At 41.3% G+C, this 15,614-nt stretch overlaps 1 protein-coding gene across 1 annotated transcript in view; it reads right to left on the bottom strand.

Annotated features, from left to right (window-relative positions):
- faf1 (Fas (TNFRSF6) associated factor 1) overlaps nucleotides 1–15,614 on the bottom strand; it is an 81,989-nt gene that overhangs the window by 60,516 nt on the left and 5,859 nt on the right. The window contains exons 2-4 of the mRNA XM_061239853.1: nucleotides 14,330–14,398; nucleotides 7,817–7,863; nucleotides 315–616 (exon numbers count right to left, since the gene is read on the bottom strand). Of these exons, the coding sequence (XP_061095837.1) occupies nucleotides 315–616; nucleotides 7,817–7,863; nucleotides 14,330–14,398 (418 nt within the window). The remainder of the gene's footprint in view (nucleotides 1–314; nucleotides 617–7,816; nucleotides 7,864–14,329; nucleotides 14,399–15,614) is intronic.

The following is a 15,614-nucleotide window of genomic DNA, read 5'->3' on the forward strand; positions in this document are numbered from 1 at the left end:
CGTGAGCCAAAGGCTGCAGGGTGGCTCATCCTATTCGGGCGCTGTATCCCAGCTGTGACGCAGGCGATGCGCTTCAGAGGAGAGCGCATCTCCTGGCAGTAGAAACTGTACTTCCCTCTAGGGTCTTTCAGCGCACTTATCCCTGGCTACGGGTATGCGCTTTGTTGTACTTCGCTCCGGATAAGAGCGTCTGGCCAAATGCCGTTTAACGTGATCTATCCGCAGCCTTTCCCATCAATCGCAGAACACGAGGCGGGAGAAGGAACTCGCCCAGGGAGGAGACGGGAGATGAAGCGCAAGAGCGGAGTCCTCACCCACAGTGCTGGCCTCCTCCAGCACCACCTCCACGGACCGCTGCCGGTACTCCACGCGGAAGTTGAGCATGCGCGGCTGGCGCTCGATGATGTGTCGGGAGGGCAGGACGGGGCAGAACGCCGAGGACGAGGAGGAAGATGACGAGGGCGGTGGGGAGGAGGAGGAGGAGGAGGAGGGAGGTGCTGCCGGTGCTGCCGCTGCTGTCGCTGCGGCCGCTGTCGTTGCTGATGCCGACGCGGACGCCGCCGGGGGGCTGTGTGGGCCGAACAGACTGGCCTGGGACGCCTCGCTGGGAAAGCTACTGCGGAGGACCAACGAAAGCACCACACGGGATTAGCACCGCAACGCTGGGACAGACCAAACATCCTGCTGAACATTAGAACAAAATAATATATATATTTACCCCCCACTTTAGCCAATTTGAAACAATTACTCAAACTGCAAGCATTTCCCAGCCACCTCCTCCATAAGGTCTGATTGAACAGCACTGCGCAATGAAGCAGGAAATGTGCTACGGACACACTCCCAGGTCAATCCCACACCCATTTACACACACACACCACACACCACACTACACACACTGCTGGCAACCGGGAAACAACTCCGGACCATAGGGAACATCACCGCCGGAAAGGCTAATGCTTTAAGTTGGACAGAACATCAAACAAAAAGATGGAAATTCTGCAAAATTAGTTCTCTCATCATCGATCTAGTAACTCTGGTTATGGCAAACCATCATAGTATTAAGTTGATACATTTCATCACTTAAGTTGATGAACACACAAACACTACAAGCGGACAGGAAGAGTGAGTTTTCATACAGGCATTTGTACCAACGGAAAATCCCTTTTTATTTCAGTATGAACACTCATTTACAAAGTTGAAAATGTTTATCTTCATATTTGACTGTTGTGGCCAATCATTGTGAAGTCTTTGTTTATTACACAGATATATCATATTTCCGCCCGCCCCACTGCATTCACTTTCAGGCCAGTCTGGAGGTGTTTCCATTTGAAAGTAAAATCGAGTCAAATCAAAACATAACTTCGAAAGCTTATCTCTCTTCGTTCACAGATGAGTCAAGACGTACCCACTTCAGTACAGACAAACAGTAGCACGTAGGTCTTTAAAAAAACATTTTCATTATGTATTAAGTGCTATATTGTAAAGTACTTTTTACACACACGCATGAAAGTTGCTTTTGAATAAAGTTGTTATTTTTTAGAGAAATTTGAATTAATAAGCAAAGTTATCAATATACAAAATACTGCATTTCCTGAAGCAGTACAATCAGAATTCTCAATATTCTGATTGCAATCTCATCACAATAAAAAGGACATGGTTTTGATCTCTTTACACTGCGACGCGCGCGCACACGCAATGAAAAAAGACCCCCAGCCCTATTCTGAGACCGCAGGGAAGGCGGCTCAGCAGCAACACAAACAGTTTCAAAGTCAGTGTAAACAGGCTTTACACCCGGTATGATATGGGCAGGGCCCAACAGACGGCCCATTGTCTGCCCCGGAGAAAATCGCTCTTTTCTGCCACGGGAGCCAGAGACACAAAACGGCTTTTTCTTGGTGTCTCTCCCGCTCTGTGTCTGGGGGCCGAATTCTCCAGCGCCCCCGTCCCACATGGCAGTAAATAATGTCTTTTCTCTCTCCCGGCCGCACAAAGACCTTCTCTTTTCCTCGGGGGTCAGCACATATCGCGCTGTGAGAGGGAGCGGGGCGCCAGGGCCTCGCACAAAGCCTGCATTTATCCCACCTTAACACAATAGCAAAAAGGTTAAAGACGTTGGGCTTTAAGGGCATTCTGCAAATCCTTGCAGCGGGAACAAATTGTTCTTTGAAATAATAACAATCATAACAGTGATGGTAATGGTGAAAAACAGCCGACATAGGTGAGGTTGAGACCCTTGGCCCTTGTTTCGTCATATTCAGTACTTCCTGCCAAGGCTTATCCTTTAACCTGACCTCCTCGTACATTAAGATTCAAAACTTGATTTAGAGATTTAAAACCTGGGTGCAAAATATACACTTTTAATTGTAGAAAGCAAGAAGCTTGACAGGATTAATTTTCTTCTCAAATCTCCACAGTATTTTTAAATACTTTATTATCGCGACACATTACTTTGCTTGCAATTGCCTTTGCGATAAGGGGATGTCAGATACGGCATGGTGACAGCTAGGTGCGGCAGAAGAATCCTCTGTGCTTTAAGAACCTGTAAAAACCACAAGCAGGAGTGGCTTTTACAGTCGGTGGGGAGATGGGGTAGCCCTATTTGGCAATGCAATGTTCAGCGCGCAATGTTCAGCACACAGAGTGCAGTGTTCAGTGCATGAGGTGCCGTTTGCAGCAAGCAGTGTTCAGTGCACATTATGCAGCGCAGACAGCCCTGTGACCTACACAGCACAGGACACATTCAGCGTGACCTACACACAGAAACCAGTAATGTGGCTGAGAGAGGGCCACCAACATACTCATATGAGAGTGAAGTTACTCACAACACAGAAAAGATACAGGCTAGGGGATTAACCTATACAATTATGAATATTGAACTGGAACATATTATGAACTGGAATCCAGAATCAAATGATAATGAATTACAAATATCTAATAAAAAACAAATATAAATGAATGGCTGGGAAAAAATAAAGCAGTATCTAATGCTTTTATAAATGACCATATTTATATTTTGGGGAAAGCACCCAAAAGGCTGGCTTCAGCCTACATATTTATTAATAGAAACAGACAAATTCTCACCAATATTCATAGATCACAGTCTACTAATAAATGTTAGGGAATCTAGGCTGGCAGAAATAGCACAATAATGATGCACTGAAAACCTTGATGAGCCTGACTGCCAGCCTTCAAAGTAATCTGAATGGTGTGCTTTCACACCAAGGACAACCCACATATGAGAAAAGGGCCTGGCAACTCATTCCGAGAACTAGAGCAGCCTTCTTTATTTCTCAGAACGAAATCCACACACTGGTCTCAGTTTGAGCACTTCTCAAATTCAATGGTTCATTATTCAACAAATCTTTGATTTGATTGCATAATTGATTACATAATTGTCCACAAGTAAAGATAGCATGGCGTGACTGCTTATAGCTAGCTATTAACAAAGGCTTTACTAAAATAAAGATTTTGAGGCGGCACCATAGACACTTCACCCCAAGAAATCGACAGAGAAGTCATTATCTAGGTCATGTTTTTAACCAAACACCTTCTAACCTCAGCTGCACACATCTGTGGAATACTGCCATAGCAAGGATTAATTATTAATGGCAATCAATTATGTAATTTAATCTCAGGCCATTAAAAGCACTCACGCGGTTATTTTCATCCACATTCACCTACCAAATTGATCTGCATTCCATAAGGGCAGAAGAGCACAATTTAAAAAGAGGAAAATCCCATGAGAAGGCCATCAGGCTCCATCTTTACACCAGCTACATAATCGCCATGCAGCTGAAATAAAATCCACTCTCCCGTTGCACACCTCCTCCGAATGGCAATCATTTTAACTGCCTCATGGTGCAGTTAAATGCCTTGAAATGTTAAGTACAATTTTCATTTCAAAATGGCAGGTTGGCAGAAGCTTGACACCATGTTCACTCGGATGTAGCGCTCAACCACATTTTATCATGAAGAATAGCTAGATGAGCATCTGAGACTGATATCAACCCTGTTTGAGTGACTATTTAAAATAATCTTAAATAGAAGTCAAGGGATAGAGCAATTTGCTGCAGGCTTAAAGCAAATGTTTGCTAAATCAATAATTGAGTAATGCATAATTGATTACTTTAATACAACTGTACACAGATTTGTTGAATGGGTCAGTTAGATTAAAGTCATTTATAACCAAGCTATACAAAGTAAACAGGCGTTGTTCTTCATACCAAAAGGGTAAACAATCAGGAGAGGTTTAAATGGAAACTTAAGGGTGCGATCGGTTGGGAAAGAACAACAGAGTGAATGGCCCAGCTACATAGACCAAAACCTTTAAAACTTTTTAAGTAACTTTCAGTACTGTGTTCATATAAGAATTAAGTAAACTTGCAAGAACAATTAACTAAAATATTTGCAATAATACAACTATAAGCTAAACTCAAGTAACAAAAGTTATGTTTTGTATAATACGATATATATTTATGTTATATACACACAACCCAAGCTGGATCATTTTCACCTGCATATATCCCCTCTTGATTTTAGAGGGGAACACTAAAACACTATACTTTTATTTGATTTTACCTTGTGTGTTGTCTTTTGGCATTGTGTCTATTCTCAGGGTATTTCTTTTTCACAGCTGTAAAGCACTTTCTGTTGTATGCTATGTGGCGTGTCATTGAAAACGGCAGTTCCACTAAAAGCTTCTAGATGGCGCCCTCTACCCATCAAAGGCCTAGCCCAGAAAGGACTTGGAGTCTCCAAACAGGCCCGGAGTTGGCCGAGATCACCTCACTGGGTGCCGTTTTGTGAAAAATGCCATCCTACGAGAGCAGCCCGGTGCCAGCTGCTTTGTAAATAGGATGTGTGGAAGCTACTCTGCCAGGCTCCATTCATAATTATGCGCCTTTAAGAAAGCCATGTTCTCATTCCCAAAGTCCTTGCACGCACAAAACAGACCGTTTAACAGAATGTGCATGGGCTGAATGTATTTCTTCTTAGCTCAGTATATTAATGAATACTGACCGTTAAAAAAAAAAAAAAAATTGGACAACCGAACAAAGGACACAAAGAACCTCTGAGGACTTTTCGCCAATCAGCAAGAGTTCAAATTTAGTTTTTTGTTAGATGTTGCCATTTCCCTGGGGCGTTTTCTTTCCTCCTCCCACCTATTTTATCAAATTCAAAGTAACAGTTACACATTGAATTGCAGAACTGCTTATTAGCACAGAAACATTGAAATCATTCCCCTGATGCAGTAGCTTAAATCCTAAGCCCATTTAAGAAAGGTTACAGACAGCTGTGTTTGCAGTTTGTTTAGTGTCACATTTACAATTTTTGTTTTGTTTTAAATGGACAAAAAAAGGTTTTAGCTGATACAACCATTTTCAGAATTTTCAAGGAAAGTAATAATTAGATCATTACATTAAATGCAATTTCCTTGTCACATACAAGTTATCATTAATTAAGTGACATATGAATAAGCAGTGTAATTAAGAGAATGTAACAGCTCACCTTTTTTGTTTAAAAAAAACTACTAAACAGATTTCCATGAGATTCTCCGGATTAATTTGAATAGCGCATTTGCCTTACCAAAATATTTTTCATGTATATTGGTCCCAGAACGGCCAAGGCTGGCGATTTTGGTGTTCTGAAGGCAAGTGTGGTTTGGACATTATCTAGCATGACCGTGCCTGTTAATACAGCTACAAAGGCAAAAGTACAGGGATATTGTCAGTTTTTGTGCAGTCTGTCAGTATTTGGAAAAGGACCTTTTTTGTTGTTTTGGCTCTGTACTGGGGGAAAATGGATTTGAAATGAAACTGAGGTTAGTGTGGACATGGTCAGCTTTCATTTAAGGGTATTGCATCCATATCCGGTGATTAATGTCTATACATAGTCCCCACATTTTAGGGGACCAGAAGTAATTGGAACAATCTGAAATAAAGTTGTCATATTCAGTACTTGGTTACTTTAGACAAAGGCTGGAAATACTTTTCATTCAATGACTACCTGAAGTCTATGACAAACAGACATCACCAGACGCTGAGCTTCTTCCCTGGTGATGCTCTGCGTGCCTGCACTGCAGTCATCTTCAGTCCCGTTTGATACAGGGGCCTTTTGCCTTCAGCAAGTGAAATGCATTTTGAACTGGTTTCAGGTCAGATGACTGACTTTGCCACTCAAGAACATGCTAAATTAATTGGTTGCTGTAGCAGTACATTTCGCGTCATTGTCCTGTAGCAAGGTGAAGGCGAGGCACTTGGCTGGATATGAGCAGTTGAGATGTTTCGGAGCACTTCAGAATTCATCCTGCTACCGCCAGCAGTCACACCATCAATAAAGGCAAGTGAGCCAGGTCCAGGGGCAGCCATACACGCCCAAGCCAAAAGACTACCTCCACTATGTTTCAAATATGGATCATGAGCAGTTCGTTTCTTTCTTTCTTCAGTCCATACGAGTTTAGCAAGACTAACCTGGCCGTTCTGTTCTTGAGGCTTAGCAGTGGTTTGCATCTTGCAGTGAACCCAGAGAAAAGGCTGGTGGAGTCTTCTCTATTTTAGTCTTTGACACATTTGTGCTACATCCTGGAGTCTGTTTGACAGTTGAAAAGGGATTTTTCTTCACAAATGAAAGTATTTTTTGGTCAACCACTACTGTGATCTCTTCCATTATCGACTAGGTTGTTTCGTATTGCCAGCGTCTTCTTGGTTCTTCACGTACCAAACAGATGATTTTGACATACCCTGATGTTTGGGCTATGTCTCCAATTGATTTATTCACATGTTTCAATCCCATGATGGCCTGCTTTACTGGCATTGACACTTATTTGGTCCTCATGTTGCAAGACAACTGCAACAGAATCCAAATGCAAATGTTACACCTAGAATCAACTCTTGACCTTTTGTAAGTTTCCTTGTGAATGAACTAATGATACAAGCCAAGAAACAGCCGCGCAGTCACTTGTCAAATTACCTATGCACCCACTAAAATGGAGGGACTATGTATAAAAAGAGCTGCAATTCCCATATGGATTACCCGATATGGATGGAAATACCCTTACAATGAAGCTGAGACTGTACTTTAACTTTTTTTTTTTTTTTTTTTTTGATTTTTCCCTTTTTCTCCCAATTTGGTAGCCAATTGTACCTCGTCTGATTCAATTGGAGGTAGTCGTATTAGATGTACCGCCCGTACCCCGTCCCTCGGCGGCCCGAATGAGAGCGACACGCCTTCTTCAAGCCGTCTCGTCTCGTGCCCGTTGCCGTGATTCCGAGGCGCCCAAGGTGCTTATTGTGCGGCGATCTAATAACCCTGCCAAGTCCCTCCCTCTGGAGCAGCGAGCCAATTATTGCTGCCCGACGTGAGCTGGCCAAACTTGGCTTTTTGGCAGGACCGAGAATCGAACCCCGGTGTGCAACTGCAGCAAACTGCAACCGCAAGTCTGCTGCGTCTTAGCCTGTTGCGCCACCGCGGCTCTTTGCACTTTAACCTTTAACCATATCCATCGTTCCACTCCAAATGCAACCTGCCAGAATTGAACCAAACCAAGTGTGTCCAAATACTTAACATAAAGCGAAGAACAGGCAATTCAGCCCAATAATGCTTGCCATTTTCATCAATAAAGGGTACCTAGTGCTCACCGTATAGTATAGTATCTACCCCGTTTCAAGCTTGGTTTTGAAAACCACTGGAGTTTCTGCTATATGACTAATGTCACTGTTAAAAGGTACTACCATCACTGTTAAGAACACATGGAATACTATTTTTCATTTTGGGCAAAGCTCTTAAATGGGTATGGATCTGGTGAAATGAAGGTTACCTTTGCAAGATGCCATTTTCTTGTGGAATTACACCATTGATTGCCGCCTGTGTGAAGACAAAATACAAATCTTACACAGATATACTGATAATAATACTGAGAGTTGAACACGCCAAAGCAATACATGAAAATGCAAAGATAATATAGAAAATATTCACATTTACAGTTCACGCATTTATAACATGTGGGCAGTTTAAATCATATAAAGTGACACTGCCACTCAGACAATAACCACACACAATACTAAAAAACAGTTTTACAGGGCAACATTTCCTGAAACAATTCTTAAATGAAATTCTTGCAAACAAGCCCATGGAGGAACCATTATCTGGACTTCCAACTGCGCTACTACAGTTTACATCATCTTACAAATTTACAAAGGGACAGAAACGTTTTTTCTGTGGTTTAAGGGGGCAGAGGACAGTACTTCTCTGTAGCCGCGAATCAATCCGATTTACGGTTATTCCGATGGGCGGCCAACACAGCACGGATGTTATTCATGGGTGGAATGCAGCGAGGTGGGCTGCTTATTTTCTTTTTTCATCTGCTTTCGTCTCAATGGGAAAACTATGCCAAAGATTCCAAACAGGCCTGAGTGGGCACCGGTGCCCAGACGATGACACGGAGATGCTGATCACTATCTCTGAAGACCAAGTCTTCGTGAGAGCGATTGCATAGTAAAGCCTTCTCCACATTTCCCCACTGAGGATAATAAACGTTATCTAAAGATCAATATAGAGCGGTCTTTGAGGTTCTCATATTCAACGACTGAGCATATAGGGTCCTTCCAGTCCATCAAAAATGGCCTAGATACCTGGAGCAAAACTAATAATTTGAAGTCAGACATGGTCATGCAATTTTGACTATTAATTTCCATACAATTATCACATGCTGCCAGTACACTTTGAATATAGTACTCACAGAACAGCCGGAATGCTTGCATCCTGTATCTTTATATCTTTTTTTATATTGTCTGTATAGTGTTGCATTTAGAAGGGTGCTTTTTTTATTTCAATACTTCTAGTATTAGTAATAGAAGTCATATTTTCCAGCATTATTAAATAAAATATGATCGTTTGACCTGTTTAGTTTAGTTTTTTTGGTTGGGGATTCAATTATTTTACTCCCAATTTAGATTATTTTTGAAATTATGCCTTACAAGTTACCACAGTGCTTCTCAATGATGCACATGTACTTTCCACAGTACAATTTACACATTACAGGAAAGCAGCGGCAATGAGAAGAGAAGCCTTTCCCTATCAACCCCTCTTCAAAAGAAACAAATGACACCAAATACATGTCAAAAATAGCAGCTTTAAACCTCTTGCAATATTGTACAGCTGATACCACCTGAAGAGCAATGTGAGTTCTACACTGCATTTCCCCTAGTAGGCCTAATTCAAAGCCTTTTTTTAAAGGGGCTACATTCCCATTGGAAGGAAAACTAAACAGAAGACATGTCTGTTTGAATAGTTTAAATTAAGCTACACAAATGCAACTGTAGGGCGGCACAGATGGTGCAGTGGGTAGCACTGGCGCCTCACAGCAAGGATGTCCTGGGTTCGAATCCCCGTTGGCTGGGGCCTCTCTGTGTGGAGTTTGCATGTTCTCCCCGTGTTCATGTGGGTTTCCTCCGGGTACTCCGGTTTCCTCCCACAGTCGAAAGACATGTAGGTTAGGCTGATTGGAGAATCTAAATTGCCCATGGGAATGAGTGTGTGAGTGAATGGTGTGTGTGCCCTGCGATGGACTGGCGACCTGTCCAGGGTGTATTCCTGCCTTTCGCAAAGTTTAAAAATGTATTTAATTGGCCATTCTTAATATCATAGCTAAGACATACAATGCTTAATATATGTATAATTCAAATTATTCTAGTTTTTTAGTGAGAATGTGTTACCTGGTTGGAAATTAACATTACCCAGTGCAACTAACAGAAGCAACTAACAGAAGCTTTTGCTCAGCATAATTTTTTGTGCAAGTCTTTGTTTGCATTGTAAATTAACGTTAGCTGTTATTGTTACTGAATGAGATTCACATTATGTTCATAAAAGTTCAGCAATTTTGCGTCATTTGTTCCGATTACAAATTTCAGTATTTTAGTGTTAGAATTCAGGAGGACACCAAATGTCCAAACAATAAACATGCCATTTATTTAAGACCTATTAAAGTGCTTTAAAGTCGTATTCATTGCAAGTAAATGTTCTACACATGTCAAAATCCAGTGCAGGAGGGCCACAGTGTCTGCAGGTTTTCTGGGTGTGGCACCAGTGGTTCATTTAAGTCAATGACAAAATAATCTTTTGTTCTCAAAAGCTTAGATTGGCAGCTAATTGAGAAAAAAAAAGAAATATATATATATATTTTTTTGGTTTTTTTTTGTTTTGTTTTTTTTTTTACACAAAAACCCAGACACGGGTTTGGTTTGATGCCCCAGTTGTAGAATCAATCCTGAGCCTGGTTCTCGTTTTCGACTAACCCTTGTTACTAGGTCACCAGTCAACAGAGAAGTGCCTTTTTTTTTTTTAATCCTGCATATCAGAAAATCCCCAAATTCATTTTATTCCAACATTTAAGAGGCCCAGGCAGCAAATATTCCAGATTTGCCACAGGATGACCAACATGAGTATAGTGCTATTGGCAAAGGACTTGATTTGTTTTACAAAAGCAATGCAAACATATGACAAAATGTGAATGGAAAAGTTTGTGAAGATTTCACAAAACAGGAAGCAAATCAAACAGGGGAGAGGGAGAAAGCCCCAAGTGCACTGGTGCCCAGTTAATTCGTGCTTCTTACAGAAATCAGCCATTTCATAGGTCACTGACAATGCTCAGAAACACTGGAAAATCAAGAGTCCAACTAATTTCAGGTTGTGCAAACAAGTAGTTATAAACAGATTCTGCTTTGGTCAATGTCTAACGCCAGTTGGCTCTCAAAACCTTAGCAGGTGGAGGGACAGGGCACCAGGTCTAAAGGGAAAGGAGCGTGTAGGTCCTTTGACAGAGGCCCTTTTGTAAATATCGCTCAGACTCACAGCACTGTAAAGGAATTGCAAGTCATCACATTTACAGGTGCGCCTAACCGCTGCTTAGACTCGGCACGCTCGCTTGCTTTGAGTAGCTGCCAGTGCAAGAACCCATAGCTAAATATAGAAGGCCCCTTTTCAAGATAAATCAGCAGAAGTCCCGTTTCATAGTTCTTTGAACTTGTCACTTAAAGAACAGACTTCTACATCTGGGTGTTGCAGGTTCCCCATTTCTATTTAAAGTTTAGACAATGTAATCATGATTAGGTCAAATAGAAATGTAAAGGTCCCAAATTATCCTACTTTCAGTAATTATATTTTTCTATTATTCTGCAAACACGTGAATTAGATGTTATTAACCAAATGCCTCATGCCCACCGCCCACACAATGCTAAAGCGAATATGGCGTCCATAAATTATCGGGCACGGACTAAAACATACATGTTCCAGCCAGAGTCGAATCCCCTCTTTTCAACACCAGCCTTGCTGAGAACCCAGCATAATACTGTGCTTCATTAAGGAAAACTAAATGAGTGGAGCACACCAGTCAGTGGGGCCTCACTTTGCCAGGATGTGTCCCTCAAATAGGCCTAAATTTGCAGCCAACCAGTCCTTTTGATCTCCTCCTTTGGAAGCCTGTGTATTGTGCGGATAGCAGAGCAGTAACCAGAAATAGCACACCTAAAGTGGCGAATCATGACACTATGAAAATTCAGCTAACTCTCTGCTTGCATGGGCAGCTCGCTAATAACGCGATGCTGACACACTCAAGCTTAAGACGTGTGGGAGTGTTTATACAAATAGTAGCTACAGCAAAGATGACTGGTTGTTGCAATTTAAATCCATAATCTACATCAGAACCAAATCGAATTGGCTTGTTTTGTACAGTGGGAGCAAATGCAGTGGAATTTTCATATTTTACCAGCATTATCGGGACACCTAAGATGTAAGCAACAAAGTATTTATAAAACTGTGGTCCAAAATCAATCATCTTGGACCAGAAATTTGCAGAACCATTTATGTATCCATGCCATTAGAATTAATTATTTTTAATGACTAGGTCTTGGTCATCAGATCAGCAGACAGCAAGCAGAGCACTGGCCCTTCAAAGCTTTGAGAAGCTGCTACCTTGTGGTTCTGTGGGCTCGAGAGAAGTCCGCCTCACCAGGCACCACAGTCAGCAGCTTCAGTTGCCAGGAGCTTATCAGGGATGAAGTCTGGATCACAGACTGCATCAGTTTACCAGGAGTAATGAGTTACATGTCTTCTTGAGACATTCTGTCTAAAGATAAAATGTTGTGTTTGTATCTCTTGAAACATATAGTTATAATTATAATTATTATTTCAGTTTTGGTGACAGTTTTTGTGTGCATTGAAAGATATTTTACATACAGTGGGGTCTGAGACCACTAGTGTAAACGCATCTATTTTGCATTCTTTCCGAATTAAATTTAAAAGAAATCCCAGATTTTTAATGTGGTCTGAGACTTTTGGACCCTATTGTATTTACAAAAGTTTCCAATGAGTAGTATTGGGGCATTCAGGGTTTGTGGTCTAAAGCAAGAAAATACACTCTACATAACCCCCAAAGCAATGTAATACCTCCAGATGCTGTACAAGTGCATGTTACCAGATCGCTCTGGAAAGAATTATGGGTCATTCTTACTTTTGGCCGGAATCATTTCCTCTGGTATAAGCAAGGATAGACCTACTAGCATGATTTAAAAACTTTATAGCAATCTAGAGACTAGTATGGGTGAAAATCCCAGGAGATCAGCAGTTTCCGAGATACTCAAACCACCCTGTCTGCCACCAACAATCATTCCACGGTCAAATTCACTTCGATCACGTTTTTTCCACATTCTAATGGTTGATGTGAACATTATCTGAAGCTCCTGACCTGTGTATATATGTATATATGTGTGTGTATATATATACGTATCCATTACATTACATTACATTATTGGCATTTGGCAGACGCTCTTATCCAGAGCAACGTACATTTTATTAGACTACGCAGTAGACAATCCTCCCCTGGAGCAATGCAGGGTTAAGGGCCTTGCTCAAGGGCCCAACGGCTGATCGGATCTTATTGTGTCTACACCGGGATTAGAACCACCGACCTTGCCTGTCCCAGTCATTTACCTTAACCACTACGCTACAGGCCGCCCGGGTCCAAGCCATATCGCGACTATCCCGGGACCGTGATTCCCAGCCGACCAGGGCGCTGATGTATGTGCCGGTCCTCCCTCACGAGCCCCTCCCCCCCACCCACGCAGTGTGCAGCTGCATCGGACCGACGCCTGCCATCAAGGTCTGATGCTGTAGCTGATGCTTTTGCTAAAAGGCGCCATGTCCTAGCCATGCATGCCACAAATAATGCCTATAATTTGTTCCGATTACAAATTTCAGTGTTTTAGTGATAGAATTCAGGAGAACACCAAATGTCCAAACAATAAACTTGCCATTTATTTAAGTCCTATTGCTGTGAGCCACCATGCCAACGGACATAGCGAACAACTACAAGCAAACAACGCAGTACTTCAGAAATGAAAAATTTTAAAAATAAAAACACTACAAACTGTGGCTAATGAGTGGCTCATGAAGAATGCGTTAATTACAAAGAAACTGTACACTACTAACCAAAACCAAGCTAGGAATAACTATTGCCATGCCCTGAAATACATGCCACCACTGAGGGGACACTGAAAGGAGAGCCATCCATAAACGTTTAGCACTGCTCATTAATAAATACATTTGTCAATGTGTTGTGGAAAGCATTACAATGCCTTTTATTCTGAGTAATAATAATAATATTCTTTCCGTCCATTAAGCCATTCCTGCAGAACTAGCCAATTTAAGACTGGCCGATCATACAGCAACAGAGAGCGTCATGAATTTTCAGTGTTATCATTGGGAAGTGTGACTGATTAGCTTTTAACATTACTTTATGGGAACATTATTTCTTTTGTGACACAAAATTGCTTTCACTTGCCACACAAATAAGAAAAATAAAACCTTCCGAATATCACTGCCCAATGTTTTCTTTTTATAAAAAGAAAAATCTGTTAACACAATATCACAATTCCAAATAAGGCATTTGTGTTTGGATACACTTCCACCAACTAATTATTCAAAGAAGAAATGATCACCACATTATGTCCTTAACAGTCTGAACATTTGATAAGTATGAGGCAACTGCGTTTTTATGCTACACATGCATATGCAGTTGACATTTCAACATTAAAGTGAACTGGTGGGGGTTTGAGGAAATAATTAAGGACACTACTGCAAACACATACAATTCAGTTTACAATGGAAAAGCATTTACACCAGCTGTTTTCCAAATTATAGATTCCTTTAGCACAATGAGTTTTCATTTTGTCACAGAAGCTTTATTCGAAACAAAAGCTTGTCTCACAAACAGGTGGTTTTATTTGACCACCAATCATATTTTTCACAGTGAGAAAGTAGGGCAGAGTAAACTTACCACTAAATCCCAGTTGTTCAGTTCAAGAAGAGCTATTGCTTCAGCAATGTTGTCAATCCCAGTGCATGCCTAAAAAAGAGAAGAGAGGCTAAATTCACAATGTATGACCAATATTTTACACTAAGATTGGAGATATGCTCATGAGCTAAACTCAAATTATGCAGTACACATTTCTTGACCTCTCTCCAAAGCGGTTTGCTTCACTGAAATCAAATCCATACCGTAAAACAAAGAGCAGAAGGATTAATACTGATCACAGACCAAAATGGACAGCCAGAATGAATACAGCATATTGAAAACAGTGCCAAGCAACTTGACTATTATTTAACTTATGCCAGTAGAGTGACTTTGGTCAGAAAAGACACAAGCAAACCATGGATACAAATACATATCTAATCACCATGGATACAAATTACATTTCCAGATTGAGGAAAGGGCTACAAATGTCACAAATCCGATTGACTGCCGACAATATTATACAGGTTTTTCTTTTCTGTGTATTTATTCACATTATTTTTCATTTTACTCATTTGCAGTACTTTGTTGTGGCAATTGGTATACATTTTGTCTCACTTCATACAGTACTTTTGGAATTTTCTCCCCATTCATGAATGGCATGCTTCAGCTCACTCCACTGATTTTCAATAATGTTCAAATCTGAGGACTGTGGTGGCCATTCAAAAACCTTAATTCGTCTTCCCTGGAGGTGCTTCATGGCTGACTTTGAGGTATGATTTGGATCATTGTCTTGCTGAAATACCCACCCTCTCTTCAACTGCAATGTCTGGACTCACCTTCGAATAATTAGCCTCTAGAATTTCTTGATATTCAGTGAAATTCATTCTTCACACAATATCTCCTGTTCCCCCAGCTGCCACACAACCCCAAAGCATCATGGATCCACCTCCAAAACACTCTTCCAGAGGCAGGCATGGACGCGTCAGTGACTACTCTTCATAGAAGACTTCATCAAAAGAACTACAGAGGCTACGCTGCCAAAGCAGGATGGCCAAGTTACAGTTGGCTCAGAGTGATGGCAAGTACAAAAAGTACATCTGTGAAACACGGTGGTGGGGTGTCACAGTTTGGGCATGTATGGCTGCCACAGCAGGTGCCCCTTGCCTTCATTGATAATGTATCTGCTGACAGCAGCAGCACAATCAATTCTGAAGTGTACAGAAGCCTCAAGCCTGCTCAAGTTCAATCAAATGCCTCCAAATTCAATGCTTCTTCCCACACTCACAAACATACACCGACTGTTTCTCTACTTGATGATGGTTATTTT

Source organism: Conger conger, chromosome 4 (genome assembly GCF_963514075.1).
Source record: "Conger conger chromosome 4, fConCon1.1, whole genome shotgun sequence".
NCBI classification, from domain to species: domain Eukaryota; kingdom Metazoa; phylum Chordata; class Actinopteri; order Anguilliformes; family Congridae; genus Conger; species Conger conger.